General features: G+C 39.2%; 1 protein-coding gene across 5 annotated transcripts in view; it reads left to right on the top strand.

Annotated features, from left to right (window-relative positions):
- The window catches only part of DHX35 (DEAH-box helicase 35), a 48,034-nt gene that overhangs the window by 9,694 nt on the left and 21,914 nt on the right, over positions 1–16,426 (top strand). For 3 of the 5 annotated variants that reach the window (XR_005227850.2, XM_037915581.2, XM_037915580.2), the window contains exons 5-12: positions 2,434–2,538; positions 4,261–4,322; positions 6,150–6,219; positions 6,799–6,858; positions 8,226–8,338; positions 10,956–11,052; positions 12,886–13,044; positions 14,398–14,608. Coding sequence is in view for 4 of the 5 variants with exons in the window: in XM_037915581.2 (XP_037771509.1) it covers positions 2,434–2,538; positions 4,261–4,322; positions 6,150–6,219; positions 6,799–6,858; positions 8,226–8,338; positions 10,956–11,052; positions 12,886–13,044; positions 14,398–14,608 (877 nt within the window). In the remaining variant the exon portion in view is untranslated. The remainder of the gene's footprint in view (positions 1–2,433; positions 2,539–4,260; positions 4,323–6,149; positions 6,220–6,798; positions 6,859–8,225; positions 8,339–10,955; positions 11,053–12,885; positions 13,045–14,397; positions 14,609–16,426) is intronic. The other 2 variants (XM_043526987.1, XM_037915582.2) reach the window with 1 other exon arrangement.

Below are 16,426 nucleotides of genomic sequence, written 5' to 3'. Positions count from 1 at the left end.
TAGCAGGCTAATTTTTCTTGTGCCATCATAGCTGTCTTCCATCTTCTTTATTAAACATAACAGTTTGGGTTTCTCCAAGCAACTTGTTAAAGACTATGGCAGAAATTTTATTCTTAGTTACACTGGGTGAAACACCCTCAAGATTGAGCCTTAAATGTTGAAAAATGCAGGTTTTAAACGGCACATCTCGTGTTTGTTACTAAATATCTGCACATTGCAAGAAAGATGGGACATTTTAAGTTTGAACCTTACATGAATGTCTTCAGTCTTCATCAATAAAAGATTAGGTATCAAAAATGAGCACTCCAGTCCTTCCCTTGATTTTTTGGGCCAGTTTAGATCACCCATTGATTAAAATAGTAGTTTTACAGCAGGACCTTCCCACCTTCCCTACGTACATAAACACACTCGTGTGCACGTGCGCACGCGCTCTCTCTCAAGATTGCTGGCAACCACCATGAATTTTTCTGAAATTGGCATGTTATAAATATGGTATAAATTGGAAGTACCCATTAAATGTGTGAAGACTTTTATAATAATTATTACTGCAAAACATTGACTGAAAACATGAAAAAAATGTTGACAAACCTCATGTCCATATTTACCAGTGTTGATCATGTGGAGAAAAGAAAGGCTGGTTGAGCAGCCATGAATGTTGCCACAAACAATAAATTACAGATATCTTTCCATTTACCCCAATAGGAAATTCAGCTAAAGCTGATATTTCCTAGGTTATAAATGTTTGCACTGGACATGGTTGCTGTAAATTGACTCAGCATGTTTGCAAACATAAAATATTTGTCCTTGCAGAAAAAAGTCGGTAAAGATGCTGTCCTTGTGCATATGATTTTGCAAGCGATAACTTGTTCCTGTTTCATGGCCACCTGACTTGGATTCATGCACAGTCTATTGAAATAACTTTTAAAAATTCAGTTTCAAATATTCAAGCATGTTTTCTTTTGTTAATGGAGGTTATTTCCTTCCATTCTTTAGTGTCTTTATTTTGAATTTGATAGTGAAAGCTGTAATCTCAGAATTACCAGAGAAAGATTGTGTTTTGATTAGCAGTGCAGTTACCAAAATGCATAGGCCTGGTAATCAAACCCTGGATTTCTGACTCCCCTTTCCCTGTTCTTCCCACTAGAAGTGTCAAATTACTCTTTCATAAACATATAGCTAAGGATAGCATAAAATCCCTCCTTTACCTGTAAGGGGGTAAGAAGCTCAGATAACCTGGTTGGCACCTGACCAAAAGGACCAATAAGGAAAGAAGATACTTTCAAATCTGGGGGGGGGCAGGAGGGAGGGTTTTTTTGTGCTGTCTTTGTTGTGCTGTTTCAGGACAGGGAGAGGGACCAGGCAGGAAAAAAACCTCTCCTAAAACCCTACCTGAAATAAGCATCTAAGATTACAAAGATTGTAAGTAAAGCAAGGAAATGCATTAGATTATCTTTTGTTTTAGCTTGTGAATTTTCCCTATGCTAAGAGGGAGGTTTATTCCTGTTTTTGGAATTCTGAAGTTGAGCCTAGAGGGGAATCCTCTGTGTTTAAAATCTTTTTATTACCCTGTAAAATCTTTTTATTACCCTGTAAAATTACCTTCCATCCTGATTTTACAGAGGTGCTTCTTTTACCTCCAAGTGGCCCTTTTCCCTGGATGTTTGTCTAAATCACTTGGTGGTGGCAGCAATACCATCCAAGGACAAAGAAAGGATTTGTGCCTGGGGGAAGTTTTAACCTAAGCTGGTAGAAATAAACTTAGGGAGTCTTTCATGCAGGTCCCCACATCTGTACCCCAGAGTTCAGGGTGGGGAGGGAACCCTGACATGGTGGCAGTGCAGTGGGATCATTTTGAACCAGAAGCACAGACCTCAGGATATTAATAGGACTTCTTTTTTTTTTCTTTTCTTTTAGGCTTGAAAACCAGGGAGGATTTTTTTTTTTAAAGGACACTTTTTTTTTAAAAGCTGAGAGCAGCTTATTAATAATAATAAATGCTTATTTCAGGTAGGGTTTTAGGATTTTTTTTTAGGGATGAAGTGAGCTGTAGCTCACGAAAGCTTACGCTCAAATAAATTGGTTAGTCTCTAGGGTGCCACAAGTACTCCTTTTCTTTTTACAAGTAAAGTGACCATATATCCTGTTTTGTTTTTTTTTCATCTGGTGTTCTAATAATTTATTTTGGAAAAACTGAAATGTCCTGTTTTGTGTTTTTTTTTATTTAATTAATCCTAATGTTTTCTTAAAGTAACTACACAATGTTAGTTCAGGACATATTGCTATACAGAGTAGAATTTGAGTCCAGTGGAATCAGTGCAAACAACATTATTTTCACCGCCCCCGACTCCCAAACAAGGATATGAAAAGGAAATCTGTTGTAAACCATCTCCATTGTACTGTCTCTGTTGCATTGAAAGACCTCTCTTCTCTTAGGTTGCAGGCCGAGTGGCTGAAGAAAGGGGCGCAGTGCTGGGTCACGAAGTTGGATATTGTATTCGATTTGATGACTGCACGGACCCACAGGCTACAAGAATTAAGGTGAAACTTAAGTAGAGTGCTGGTATCCTGAAATGGTTAGCCGAAGCTCTCAAAGCACATTTGTGAGCATTAATTAAGATTTGTAACACCCAATGAGTGGGATAGATAGTACTGTACCCATTTTGCGTATGGTGAAACTGAGGCACAGAATGGTGAATTGCACAGAGTGATACAGTGGGTCAGTAGAAGAATGAGAAACAGGCTCCCAGGTCCCTGTCCCAATCATTAGTCACACTGCCTTCAATATTTTTAAAGTTTTAATAAAGGAAGTGGTGTAGCACTTTATTATAATCCTAATTTCCGGGATGGTGGTTTAGGTTGTTGAAAGGAGATTTTTTTTTTTTTTAGGGCTATAACTTGAATTTTCATTCTTAATTTTGTATTTTTTTGCTCATTGTTAAGGACTTTGTCAGCTTATTTAATGTTCTTGATTCTATGCTATTTGTGCATTTGCATATGTTTAAAATGTTTAAATGGTTATTTAAATCTTAATAAAATGAATAGAACATTAGGTTCTATTCTGCTAATACCAGCTGCCCCCACTCTAAACCCAAAGGAACTTTTCAAGGTGATTATGATCAGATGTTGCTCCAGTGCTAGTGTAACCTGAGATACAGTAAAGTGGAAAGGAAGGGCTGCAATGAATTGAAGCTAGGCTATCCTAGCCACCTTAAAGATAAAATTAGATTGAGAGAATGAACAAACTAGCTGAAGGTGACTTCATGTGAGCTGTAGCTTTCTGGTATCCCTCCCTCACAGCTTTGTCCTGTTATCACATTGGGAAATATTGAAATTATTTGTGCTATGTGGAGAAGAGAGTTTGCTTTATTTTCTATGGAATAATAACAGTGAATAGGATTTATCTAATACTTTATCTTTATTAGAAGTATTGTCAAAAGCTTGAATAATTCAAAGTAATTTTAAAAAGCAATATAAAACAATGGGAAGATGTGTATTTACAAAACAGTTCTTAAATATTTTTTAGTACTTGGGTGCTTATGGGATTGATAACGGGAGAAATATGGAGCCTTTCGCCTCAGTCATCAGTTCATATCTAGCTCAGGGCCATGTCCAACTCATGAGTAAACTGAAAAAGTTTTGTTTCTAAGTACTGAGTAGCTAGAAATCATTGTTATTTGCTTGCTGCTCAGAGGTTTTTGTGAAATGATGGTGGTTTCATTAGCAAATAAGAGGAAAATGTCCATATCACAAAACATCATCCGTTTTCTGTTCTGAGCTACCTGACACTTGTTAAGCAGTTTCCTTAGAGGTGCCGAAGACTGTATGGGCACAGAGAATGAAGAACGTTTTCACTCTACAGGTGGCCTTCTTTAAAGCAGGTTGAGGAATGATGGCAGGCCAGAATGAGGAACTGCTGTCTCTAGTGCTGTCAGTCCATGTTTTTGCAGAAGAACTAACTTATTAAAAAATTAAATACAAATTTGTGTAAGAAATTCAATCTGCTTATATGTGGATTGATTTAGAATCCCGTACTTGTAACTCTTATTATTTTTCAGTACTAGCGTTTAGAAGCACATCTCTAGCTGACACGGTAGAGTGAAAGGCACATAGAAAATGAGTCAAAGGCAATATAAATAGAATTTTGTAATCCAGAATACTTGTTAGTTTCGTACAAACAGGTAATATAAATATGCTATCCAGCTGAGCTTGTTCCTAGAGGTAGGTTATAGATGACGCATTTTTCTTGGTGTTTGATTTTAGTTTCTGACTGATGGTATGCTGGTGAGGGAGATGATGGCTGACCCACTATTAACGAGATACAGGTAAAGACATGTTACATGGAGCAGATCCTCACTAATGCATGCTGATGACTGGCAGACCCATAGCAAATGTCTGAATTTTCACGGACTAAAAGGTAGTTAATAAACATCCCAAAGACTGAAGCTGACCTTGGCATTTCAATGTCAGCCTTATTGGGGAATTATAGAAAATAATTTATATGCAAACAGTGCCCCACCAATGGAAGGTTTCTAAGGTAACCAAGTAAAAAACATAGCGTTTCCTAGCCTAGTGTAGGGTTTGCTTTTGTTCATTTAAAGTTGAACATTTCGCTCTTCTGACTACTGTCACAAGCAGCCATTGGACGGATGCACCCTCGCTCGTATCTGAATCTCTGCCTCACAGAACCACTATGCATCGCAGCGCCACTTAGCACCTGCTTCAAGAGGTCAAGAACCAGCAGCACAACTGTGGGAGAAAGTTTGTGTACTGTGACATATGCTACACTAAGTACAGGGGAGTGCATGAAACAAAGACTTGGCATAAGTACAATTTTGAGCATTTTGTTTCAGTCCAGAGACGTTTAAGCAGAGTCAAGATATAAGCCCCCTGGAAAATGAGGTTTATAGTAGAAAGGGAAAACACTTACCTTACAATGAGGGTGTGCTTGAAAAAGTCTCTGAGGATAGGTAGGAAGGCAGTGGTAGAATTCAGTATAGGTTTGGGGTTTTTTCAGTTTCTTTCAGCTCAAATAATTTTTTTCCCCTTACTGCCATCCCTGCAGACACAATCTGAAAGTCAAGCTGGGTTCGTTGCAGCCCGTGCATCAGTAACAATAATTTGCAACTGAAATTTAAATTAATCTTTATTATCCACAAACCAGAATAGAATACATCTCATGCTTTTATAGCTGTGCTGGCTCTGCAGGGTCAACAAGAGTAAAAACTTGTTTTGGCTGGTTAACTAAAGAGCTGCAGTTTTTAATATAATGACTTTTCAGAGCAGAACTGCACTTTCACTGCATAAACTGAGCTACTGAGAAGATGGTGCAAACAAAAAACAAAATCAAAAGAGGAAAAGCAGCAGTCCACGGCCCTTATGAAAAAATAAATATTGATAATGTCGAGAAGCATCTTTGGATGCAATGGCTTTGTTAGTAGAGATAAATGAATCTCATGGAGTTTGCAGTTCCATTAACTTCTCGCTCTTGTTTGGATTTGCTAAATGAGTTTGCAAACCATTTAGTCTGCTAATTTAAACCCACGTTTCCTCTCAGGATTATCACTAAAAAACAAACAAAATGCCTAGCTCCGGGAAAGTCTGTATTGTGTATTAAGGAGAGAAGAAATTCCCTCTTGCACCTCTTCAAAAAACTAGCTGGCATTGACGATGCTTAATATACAGCATGTGTACCATTTTCCCCCTCCTGTTTCTTTTCCCTCCCCACTTCATTCCATGTTTCAATCTTTATTCTCCCTCCCCACACACATAACAGGATTGTTTTTTCTCTCTCTGCTCCTCTTCTCTCCACAGTCTCACTTAAGCAGAATGTGAACAGTAACATCTGAGTAAACTTTCACACCCATGATATTCAAAGAGGTTTAAAATTAGGCAAAAGAAGCTTGCCTATCCCTACTTGTAATGCCCGGTGTTATGGTTAGTAAATGAAAGCGTTTATCACTGGTAATTTGCTGCATTCCCTCTGTTTTTGAGAGGACTTTAGTTACAAATATACATTGACTTTAATGAGTGATGTGCCTAAAATTCCAGGCACTTCTCTGAAAGTGTAGCGATTTTGAGACAGGATGTCTTGGTTCCAAAGTCAATCAGATATGATTATTGAAACCTTGTCTTTCTGCTTTGATTAACAGTGTCCTCATGCTGGATGAAGCCCATGAAAGAACCCTGTATACGGACATTGCCATCGGTTTATTAAAAAAGGTTATTCCTCACTAGCTTCCCTTCTTAGTTTTTTGTTTTGATTTTCACCATTCATCCTTTAATCCTGATGCATGGCTTGGTAGCCCTATTGGGAAAAGTTTCATGAGCAAAGGTTTATAATGCATCTATTCGGCTAAACCCTTTCTTTACACACAGCCTTCTGCCTTCCCTCACTGGCGCTCAGGTTCCACCCTGTTGCCTCCACAACACAACTCCTCTTTTCTTTTCTCCCACATGGGCGTAAAGTAAGTCTATTTCTATGGCAGCTGATAGTGCTTCCCTATGAGTGATCTGGTATGAAGTGATTGGTATCCTTGGAGATACTTTCCCCTGATTTCTCTGGCATGAGGAATAGGATTACCGAGATCGTTCTGGCACTAGTTAGCCTATCCTAGTGGTTGAAAAAAGTCTTGCACAGTCCTTGCTGGCTGAGCTTTAACTCATTCAATTGTCTTGTGGCTTGTTAAGTATTTTTAACTAAGAGTTAATGATGGTCAGGATGTTGTAGGACGTCTCATGTCTGTTAATCATTCCTGGGTGAGTGGCTTTTATCCATTAACTTCTTATTGTCTGTCTTAGATTCAGAAGAAACGAGGGGAACTTCGAGTGATCGTAGCATCAGCCACACTGGATGCAGAGGTACAGTTTACGAGTTTGGTTTAAAAATTAAGTGATCTCAAGTGGAAGTTTCACTTCTAGCAATAAAGACATCTTGTCCTACATAGTCTGCTTACTTGGAGAATTGTCTGAATGGTGGTGATGGGCAAAAAGAACCTACAAGTAGTGAAATTGCTGTGTTTCTATTTCTTTGCAGTTTTGTTCATTACGTAAGCTCATTTTTTGGAGGGTTATTTTAATATGAATTAGTTTCTGTCATGTATTTGTGGCTATTTCTTTCCTAAATGGCTGTTTTTATTTAAAGAAGATGTTCCTTCTGCTTAATCTATCTTGCTTCCTATCTAATAAAACCAAATGACTTAAGACCTATATTGGTGATGACAAATTGACACAATAATTGATTATTAAAAATGTAAGATTATTAAATGATCTACTGCAGTAGAACCTTGCTAATTCTCACTATTGACCTAACAGTCCATTGAGAATTATAGAATTTAGTTAATTAGCAAATAAACACAAAGCGAGACTAATGCATCAAAAAAATATATACATTGTTCATTTAGCATTTAAAATTAAGTTAGTGCCAATAATGTGCCATACTTGGTAATATTCTACATGTATATTGTAATATATTTTGTAAAAGTAAGAGATATCATTACAATAATCCATTAAATCTTTGAGGAGTTGTATAGTATCAAAAAAAGTGTTGAATTTCAAATATTTTGTAGTTGAGATAGAGGCATATTAGCCATATATTTATGTGACTAAATGTTATGTATATGTTTGTTATATCTAAGTATATATGTTATATTTATATATAGTATATTCGTTACTAAATGGATATATTTTGAAACGTTGAGATGTAGTTAACTGCAATAATTACAGAATCCCTTATGTTCTTAATGTTTTGTTGATAACACATATATAAGAAATTTAATGGATTAAATTAATCCATTAATAATTAACATGTTTTAATAAATATAAATCAGTTCCTTTATGAAACTCTTTAACTCTGTTTTTTAAAAAGAGAGCTCCATGTCTGCATGTGCTTGATTACTGTGACTGAATGTGTAAATTGTTAGTTCAGCTGTAGGTGTACAAAAGTGTTCACGTAATAACTACACAAAAGAGTTATAGGCAGGGATTTCCAGAGGGTCTCAAGGGATTTAAATACCCAACTCTCACTGAGAGTAAATAGGATTTGGGCGCCAAAATCCCAGCCTTAATTTTTTAAAAACAAGGACTTCAACTTTATTAAAATAACAAATTGTCAGATTTGGAAAGATGCAAGTGACATTAACTTGACATTCTTCGGTATTCTTTGGGGTCTGCCTCAGTTCTTTCAAAAACTGACTTCAAACAGAATTTTTTGTATTTGCTTTATGAAGAAATTTAGAGATTTCTTCAATCAAAATGAGACCAACGACCCCAGTAAGGATACCAGCATGATCCTTACCGTGGAAGGGAGAACATTTCCGGTGGACATTTTTTACATACAGAGGTCTGTTCCTGTTTAATCCTTGTAAGTTGTGACTAGAGGAATGTGCACCTATGACTTCAGATTACCTAGTTAATGTCTGGGGAGTTCTCTGGGGGGAACTGAGTTATTAAGGGGACTTCAGTCATGCTTTCAAAATATTCCTACATGGTTTTGATGCTAACACATTAAGGTTGTAGAACTGAAATTGTTTGGCAGTTGAATGCGTCTTTCTCCTATTTTGTGAGCATCAGGAGCAGACTTCAGTGGAGAAGGGCTTCAGGAACCCTCCCCTGTTCCCTTCTCTGCTGGAGCAGATTTCAGACAAGTGCTGCAGGGACTCAGTAGCAACTTCATGCTTTTCCTCCCCTTGAGGGTGCAAGCCCAGTGGTATTTCATTATTTACCTCCCCTCCCACCACAGAGGGGATATGGGCAAACCTGGCAGAAGCTTCATGCTCCCTCTCCTCCACAGAATGGGATGGACAGGTCTGATGGCAGCAGTCTGCTCTTTTACCCCACACGTATACAGTGCTCAGTTTACATTCTTGCTGAGCAAAGAAATGTGGGTGTGATTGGTACTTTGTCACATATTAGTGACGCCCCGATGCTGTTTGCTCCAGATGCTATTGGGGGATGCTTAAAAATCAAACAGTAATAATAATGAACTGCAAGGAGAAGAACATTTAAGAAGTAAAGGAATAGCCACTCAAATCTAGGTAACAGTGTTTTCATGCACCATGATGGGGATGAACCACTGCACCTTCTAAGTATCATCACCACTTGTGCTGCATTTGGGTTTTATCTAAAGATCTCCCATTCAACTAATGACCATCCCCCACCTTGGGCACAATGTGGCCTGGCTACCATGATGAGAGATACAGTCTAGGTTACAGACAAATTGGTGGGTCTGGATTTTTGGTTTTCCCTCAGTTTGCTTTGAAAGAAATGTGTGTAGCCTCTTTCAAAGAAGTCTTTTCTTAATAATGTCTAAATTTTACAGGTGAGTTACACACCTCTGGGGCAGAAAAGGCAGCCCCTTGATGTCAGTAGGGTCACTCAGGCAGCAGTCCATTAGGATCAGATGTTCAAATGAGCCTTCTAATTTATGCATCTCCGTCTTTGAGTACCTGCTAACTCACATTTGTACAAACACGCCTTGACATGTTATCACATTTAGTATGGGAAAATGTCACTCTTCCTGCATGTAAATGGGAGCATATCCAAATTTTGCAAAGGTCCTATAAAATAAAGCCTGTAGAATATTAGGAAATGGAAACGCTTATGGCCAGATTTTCAAAAAATTTGCATACAAGGCTTGGGCAATTAGGAGCCTTTGTGAGTACATTTCACCCATAAGTTTCACCCATAAAGAAAAGGAGTACTTGTGGCACCTTAGAGACTAACCAATTTATTTGAGCATGAGCTTTCGTGAGCTACAGCTCACTTCACCGGATGCATACTGTGGAAACTGCAGAAGACATTATATACACACAGAGACCATGAAACAATACATCCTCCCACCCCACTCTCCTGCTGGTAATAGCTTATCTAAAGTGATCATCAAGTTGGGCCATTTCCAGCACAAATCCAGGTTTCCTCACCCTCCGCCCCCCCCCCACACAAACTCACTCTCCTGCTGGTAATAGCCCATCCAAAGTGACCACTCTCTTCACAATGTGTATGATAATCAAGGTGGGCCATTTCCTGCACAAATCCAGGTTCTCTCACCCCACTTTTTCTGAAAACCTGTATTTGTGCTGGAAATGTCCCACCTTGATTTTCATGCACGTTGTAAGGAGAGTGGTCACTTTGGATAGGCTATTACCAGCAGGAGAGTGAGTTTGTGTGTGTGGTTTTTGGAGGGGGGTGAGAGAACCTGGATTTGTGCAGGAAATGGCCCACCTTGATTATCATACACATTGTGAAGAGAGTGGTCACTTTGGATGGGCTATTACCAGCAGGAGAGTGAGTTTGTGTGGGGGGGGGCGGAGGGTGAGGAAACCTGGATTTGTGCTGGAAATGGCCCAACTTGATGATCACTTTAGATAAGCTATTACCAGCAGGAGAGTGGGGTGGGAGGAGGTATTGTTTCATGGTCTCTGTGTGTATATAATGTCTTCTGCAGTTTCCACAGTATGCATCCGATGAAGTGAGCTGTAGCTCACGAAAGCTCATGCTCAAATAAATTGGTTAGTCTCTAAGGTGCCACAAGTACTCCTTTTCTTTTTGCGAATACAGACTAACACGGCTGTTACTCTGAAGTTTCACCCATGTTTGAAAATTTAGCCCATAGTATTTGCACTATAATTTCACCTGAGTGAGTCGCTTGTCATTTGTTAGGAAACAAAATATTTAAAATATTGATTTTTATGTACACTTTTACTGTAAAAAGCATCATTCATTTTTATAAAAGCTTATGATAGTATGAACGGAACAAATGGGATGCTTCTGATTTGGTGGATATGGGATTCAGGAAGGCCCAAGGGTTGAGTGGTTAATTTCATGGAGTTACATAATGAATTAAATGAATGCGTGACTGATTTGTAATGTCTATGCAAAGTTAACAGTTTGCTCTTTTCTTACTAAAGATTGTATTGATGCATGTATTTAAGTCTTGGATGTTTTTTTCTCCCTCACAGCCCTGTTCCAGATTATGTCAAATCAACAGTGGAAACTGTGATGAAAATTCACCAGTCAGAGAGTGACGGAGATATATTGGCATTTCTAACTGGCCAGGTACAGACAAAAGGGATGCTGTTCTTTTTTGCTTAAAGTCTCTACTTTGATGTATGCTGGAGTTTTCAAAGCACTCATCCTTGGTGTAACTCTGCTTCCATTAAAGGCACTGGGATTTCTGAAATGAATGGAGCAGAGTTAGGCCAACGCTGAGCCCTTCTGAAAATCCTACCTGAAGAGTAAATTAGATTTCTCAAAGTCAAACACTTGGTGCTGTGGTGAGTTATGTCCTTTGATGTTACTGTGCACTTTCATTCTCACTATCCAGATAAACAATGCAAAACTTTTATGTACTAGTCTAACTCACCAAGTTTTTAAAATGGCAGTAAATCCTCATTAATCAGTAGAAATTCCAACTGTGATGACTATTAAGGTTTTAAGTTTGTAAGATTATGTCAGTTAAGTTAAATATCTTTAAAGTGACTTGACCAGTAATATTTCAACCTAGCTGGTACTTCAGATAAAGAAATATTTTCCAACTTGCTTTTTAATTCCTGCTGTTGTATAGATTTTAATCCCCTTCTGACAAGCTTTTTATTACTCTATGTGGGTGCTATGGAGCAACATGACTGCAAAGCCAACAACTGCACGGTAACTATTGCTACCTTGTTAGTGTAGGTTCCTGCTTCAGATATGAGCTCTTTGGGGCAGGGACTTTCTGTCACTAGGGGCTTATCTACACACAAATTTATTCAGGAATAGCAGAATAGGTGTCCACAAATGAAATTATTCAGGAATAGCTATTGCACTTTAATATCCTACCTTAATCTACATTAATTTTCAAGTGTGGTCAAGTCCTATTCATGTGTTTGTATAGCGCTTAGTACCAAGGAGGCCCTGATCTCAGGTGGGTCTTCTAGGCGGTACTGTGATGCACAATAATAAAAAAAGTGGTTTAGCCAGTGGTAGGCAACCTGTGGCCTGTGGGTCGCATGCAGCCCGTCAAGGTAATCTGCTTGCGGGCCGCAAGACATTTTGCTGACGTTGATTGTCTGCAGGCACGTCTCTGTGGCACGCCGCTTCCCGCAGCTCCGATTGGCTGGGAATGGTGAACCGCGGCCACTAGGAGCTGCAGGGGGCCGTGCCTGTGGACGGTCGACGTCAGCAAAATGTCTCGCAGCCCACAATCAGATTTCTCTGATGGGCTGCATGCAGCCCGCAGGTTGCCCACCACTGGGTTTAGCTATCCTGTGTTAGGAGTGGGAAAGGTTGCAGGTGAAGGAAGCCTGTTGCTGTCTTGCATGCCAAATTTCTTGTTTAATGCAATTTCTTTTCCTGACCATGTAAATAAAGGGCACAAGCAAAACATTATGGGTAACATATTTACATCTCATTTTATTTCTTTTTAGCTTGTTTACATGCTTTTCTTTTAGGGGTTGAATTGGGCTGGCTCATGGAAGCCTGGCAAATTGGTGCTATTTGTAGTGACTGACATCTTGTGCTCCAGATTTCAAGCTTTTTTTAAAAGAAAAATTCTCTAGCCCCTATTGTTGCTAAATTAAGTTTTGAAAAATGGAGCTAATTGATGCAGTGGTGTTTTGTCTCAGTTTGCTGGCAGCCTGAAACAACAATTTTGAAAGGAGTCAAATGCCATTAATATCGGTTGGGTGCAAAGTCTGAAGCTCAGGCAGTTCAGATGTCAGTATTGTTACTATTTCACTCCTGATCAAAGCACAAAAGAGAGAAGAGGGATGATTGCAATCATCACAATCTAGTAACAAGATACTCGCGACAAACTTTCTCTGTGTACCTTTTTCTTATGCAACTGGGAGTGAGTTGTGCAATCTTAAGGCTAAATCTCTGTTGGTGTCTTCTGGTTTGATATGGTTCTAGGAGGAGGTGGAGACCATAGTTTCTATGCTAATAGAACAGGCTCGAGTCCTTTCTCGCTCTGGGATGAAGAAACACCTTCGTGTTCTTCCCATGTATGCGGGGCTGCCTTCCTCAGAGCAGATGAAAGTCTTCGAGAGGGTTTCACAGAGTGTCAGAAAGGTAAGGCTGCCATATGTAGTACTGCTGTAGTGCCTCTCATCCAGAAGGATTCCATAGCTCTTTGTAGATTGTGTAGGTACTGCCCACCCATAATGAGAATGAAGCAATCTCTGATTTTGCTCTAGGCAGTCTTTATGCACCAGCTATCATTGTCTATCAGTATAGAGGGAATCATTTCATGTTCAGCTACTGCAAACTCTTCTGGCTTCCCTCTATTTCTTCCAGGTTCTCAATCTTTCCAAAATGGGATGGCTATAATAATCTTTCCCATCCATTCACCTGATCAGTTTCTCCATTCTTAAGTCTCTGCACTGGCTCCCCTGCTGTTTCGGCAGTCAGGTCAAGCTTCTCATCCTCTTTTTTTTAAAGTATTCTGTGCTTGCCTACTTTTCCAATTGGATTTCTTCCTTCAATTTATACAGCTGAGGCACTGTGTCAGTAATAAAAGGAGGCTTGGTGGCACACTGGGATAATGCTCTAGAATTGGATCTGAATAAATTAATTAAAACTTTTTTGCACTTGTTTGGCTCCCGTTAGCCTGTAATGGACACTTTTCCACATCACAGAGCTACCTTGCAGTTGGGAACAATTGGCTTTTCTGTTTTGGTGAGGCCTATGTCTGGAACTGAGATATATTGGCAGAACTGCCTGGGGTGAGCTAGCCTAGCTTTTGCCTTTGCTTGGCTTTAACTAGTGCTATATCATTGACTCGCTGTTGGAGGGAGATGAGCAATTGGAAAGTTGTCCCTGTGGCTCATGGATCTGATACTGGTCAGTAACTAGGAGGATTTAATTTTTGCTGTTTCAGATGAACTAAAAATTAAACTTCTCTGTACTTTGCTACAGCATTTTCTTGCTGCTCTTTACATCGAAGGTGATGAGTGTAACTTTAAAGGGAAACTGTCAGCTTAAATCAACCATCCCCATTTTTGTTGTTGTCACAAGTGACACCTGAGATTATAACAGACAGAAATTAGAGAGAAACATTTTTTCTCAGTTTTCAGTTTGTTTTGTTATTTGTTAGCACTTTGTATATAGTCAGTTTCATGATTTTCCTTGTATTGGCAGTTTCCCCATTTTTTTGTTGGGAGAGAACAGCAGTTTAAATAGGAAAATGCTTCTAAAATCATAAACATTGACAGATTCCAAGTTGTCAGTGTCTCTTTGGTGTAATGTGAACTGCTTCATCTATGTATTACCTCTTTTTGCTCTCAGGTGCATTCCATGTAGCTTCTTTAACTGAGTTATTTCCAAATTGTTCCTATCAAAGTCCTATTGCACTGACTGAGGATTTTAACACTAATAGGAGTGGAAGGTCACAAAATAAATAACTTTGTTCTCTGATACGTTTAGGTGATAGTGGCCACCAACATTGCTGAGACATCCATCACAATTAATGGGATTGCATTTGTGATCGACTGTGGCTTTGTGAAGCTTCGGGCCTATAATCCAAAAACAGCAATCGAATGCCTTGTGGTTGTCCCGGTATCTAAGGCATCAGCTAATCAGAGAGCAGGCCGTGCGGGCCGGAACCGCTCTGGAAAATGTTATAGACTTTACACAGGTAGGTGATATGTTGCACAGGAGATCTTGCTTTTGTGGGACTTGCAGCGAGCCTTACCAATTTCTATTCACAAACTTAGATCACAAAGTAAAGAATTGGAATCTGTGTTTCAGCAGGAACTATGGACTTCCCTTCACTACTCACGTGGATTTGTTAACCCAGGTCTTTAAACAATGCAGTCTTCACTGGCTCTGACCAAGGGCCACAGACCCCTGTCTGGAAGTGATTCAGCATTTCTCAACAGGAAGTATAAGTCAGTAACACATTCAATCAGTAATCAAGCAAAGCAGTAGCATATGGCAAATACATAGGTGAACTGATTGTCATTATTAACCGTTATCTTGGTGTTTATTTTACATTTTTCTACTCTTGTGATGTGTGCTCGTGCTTCATCCTGGACACTGGTACAAATATTTTAGTTACAACAGCTGACAAAATTAGGTCTCTTCACATCCCACCAATTCACTTCCAATTCACGCTTCCCACCAGACCTTCACCAGCAAAAACCTTGCAGCGTGACCTGAAGGTCAATAGATTTGTTGAACAGAGGCAGGAAGCAAATTCTGTAGTTAACTTCTCACCAAGAATGCACTATCTCCATCTCACTCTCAATTAGACCAGGGTGATGTTAGTATAAAGTTCCTTAACTAACCTTGATGGTCTTCGCATCATGTAGACAGAATGGTAATCCTCCACCAGAGGCCTCCTACTAGTAGGTGTTAATCAAATTCATCAAGTTACACTGTATTAAGTTGAACAGTCACAAAGGAACAAATATGTAATAATTAAAACTTTACAGTCAAATTTTCCAACAGCTTCAGAAAATCTTCCCCACAGTATATGCAGGCACGCCCCTTTGTATGCAAAGAAACCCACCCATGCATGCATGTCATACAGATTTATAGACATAGTACCCCATTTGTGCTGCACTTTCAGAGTCTCTGAAATTGAGGCCCTCTAATAAAATGCAAAAGTAGGCTGATAGGGAGACATGCCGTGAGACCAGCAGTGATTGCAAACCTAAGATGCTGCTCGAAGTCTGGACCACAAAGTCCACTAAGCAATGCATTCTTGTTGATATCTCTGGGCTGCTGTATGCTGAGAATTTACTCCAACTCATTCTACCTATTTATCTATTATGTTTTGTTCTGTATTATGTTTGAAAAGGCTCTTTCAGATACTGTGTCTACCAAAGATGCATGTCTGGAAATCGTCCAAATAATTAAAGGTAAAATTCCCTGCTCGTGTGATTCTTCTTGCAACATTAGCTGTCATAAACAAATGCTTAGCTTGTTGAGTGAGGCTCAGTGCGGCTGGTGTAGTGAGATTAGTTGTTATAAATGATTCAGTCAGTCAACTGGTAAGCTTCAAAAATCTGCAGTCTAAATACCTTAGCTCTTGGCTATTTCCTTTTGTGAGGGAAGGCTTTTCAGTAAAACAGAATAGCTGCTTGCATGTTTCAGATTCCCTCTTGTTTTCCTGAAGCTTTAAGATTTAAATAGGCCTAGTGTGTCTTTAAAAGTTCATTAAAATTTCTAGGCTATCAGCTACAAATGTAAACCTTGGTCTATTCTGTGTATTTATAATGAGCCCACTCCTTGCAATCAGAGTACTACCATGGTTACTATTGCCTTAGTTCTAACGAGAGTGTTCCAGCACTGTGTGGGAGTAGGGGGCACATGCTCTGTGTGCGGTTAAGATTAATTATCATAGTAAGGTTTATGTAATACCATATTAAAAGGCATCTTTCCAGTAGGTTGTCTGTACACTTCACTGTGTTAGGTCTCTGGTTATGCTGGTCTGTGATTTAAAACACTC

This window comes from Chelonia mydas, chromosome 13, assembly GCF_015237465.2.
Source record: "Chelonia mydas isolate rCheMyd1 chromosome 13, rCheMyd1.pri.v2, whole genome shotgun sequence".
In the NCBI taxonomy this organism is placed as follows: Eukaryota; Metazoa; Chordata; order Testudines; family Cheloniidae; genus Chelonia; species Chelonia mydas.
Note: the sequence above shows the minus strand (reverse complement) of the source record. Positions and strands in the feature narration are given on the sequence as shown.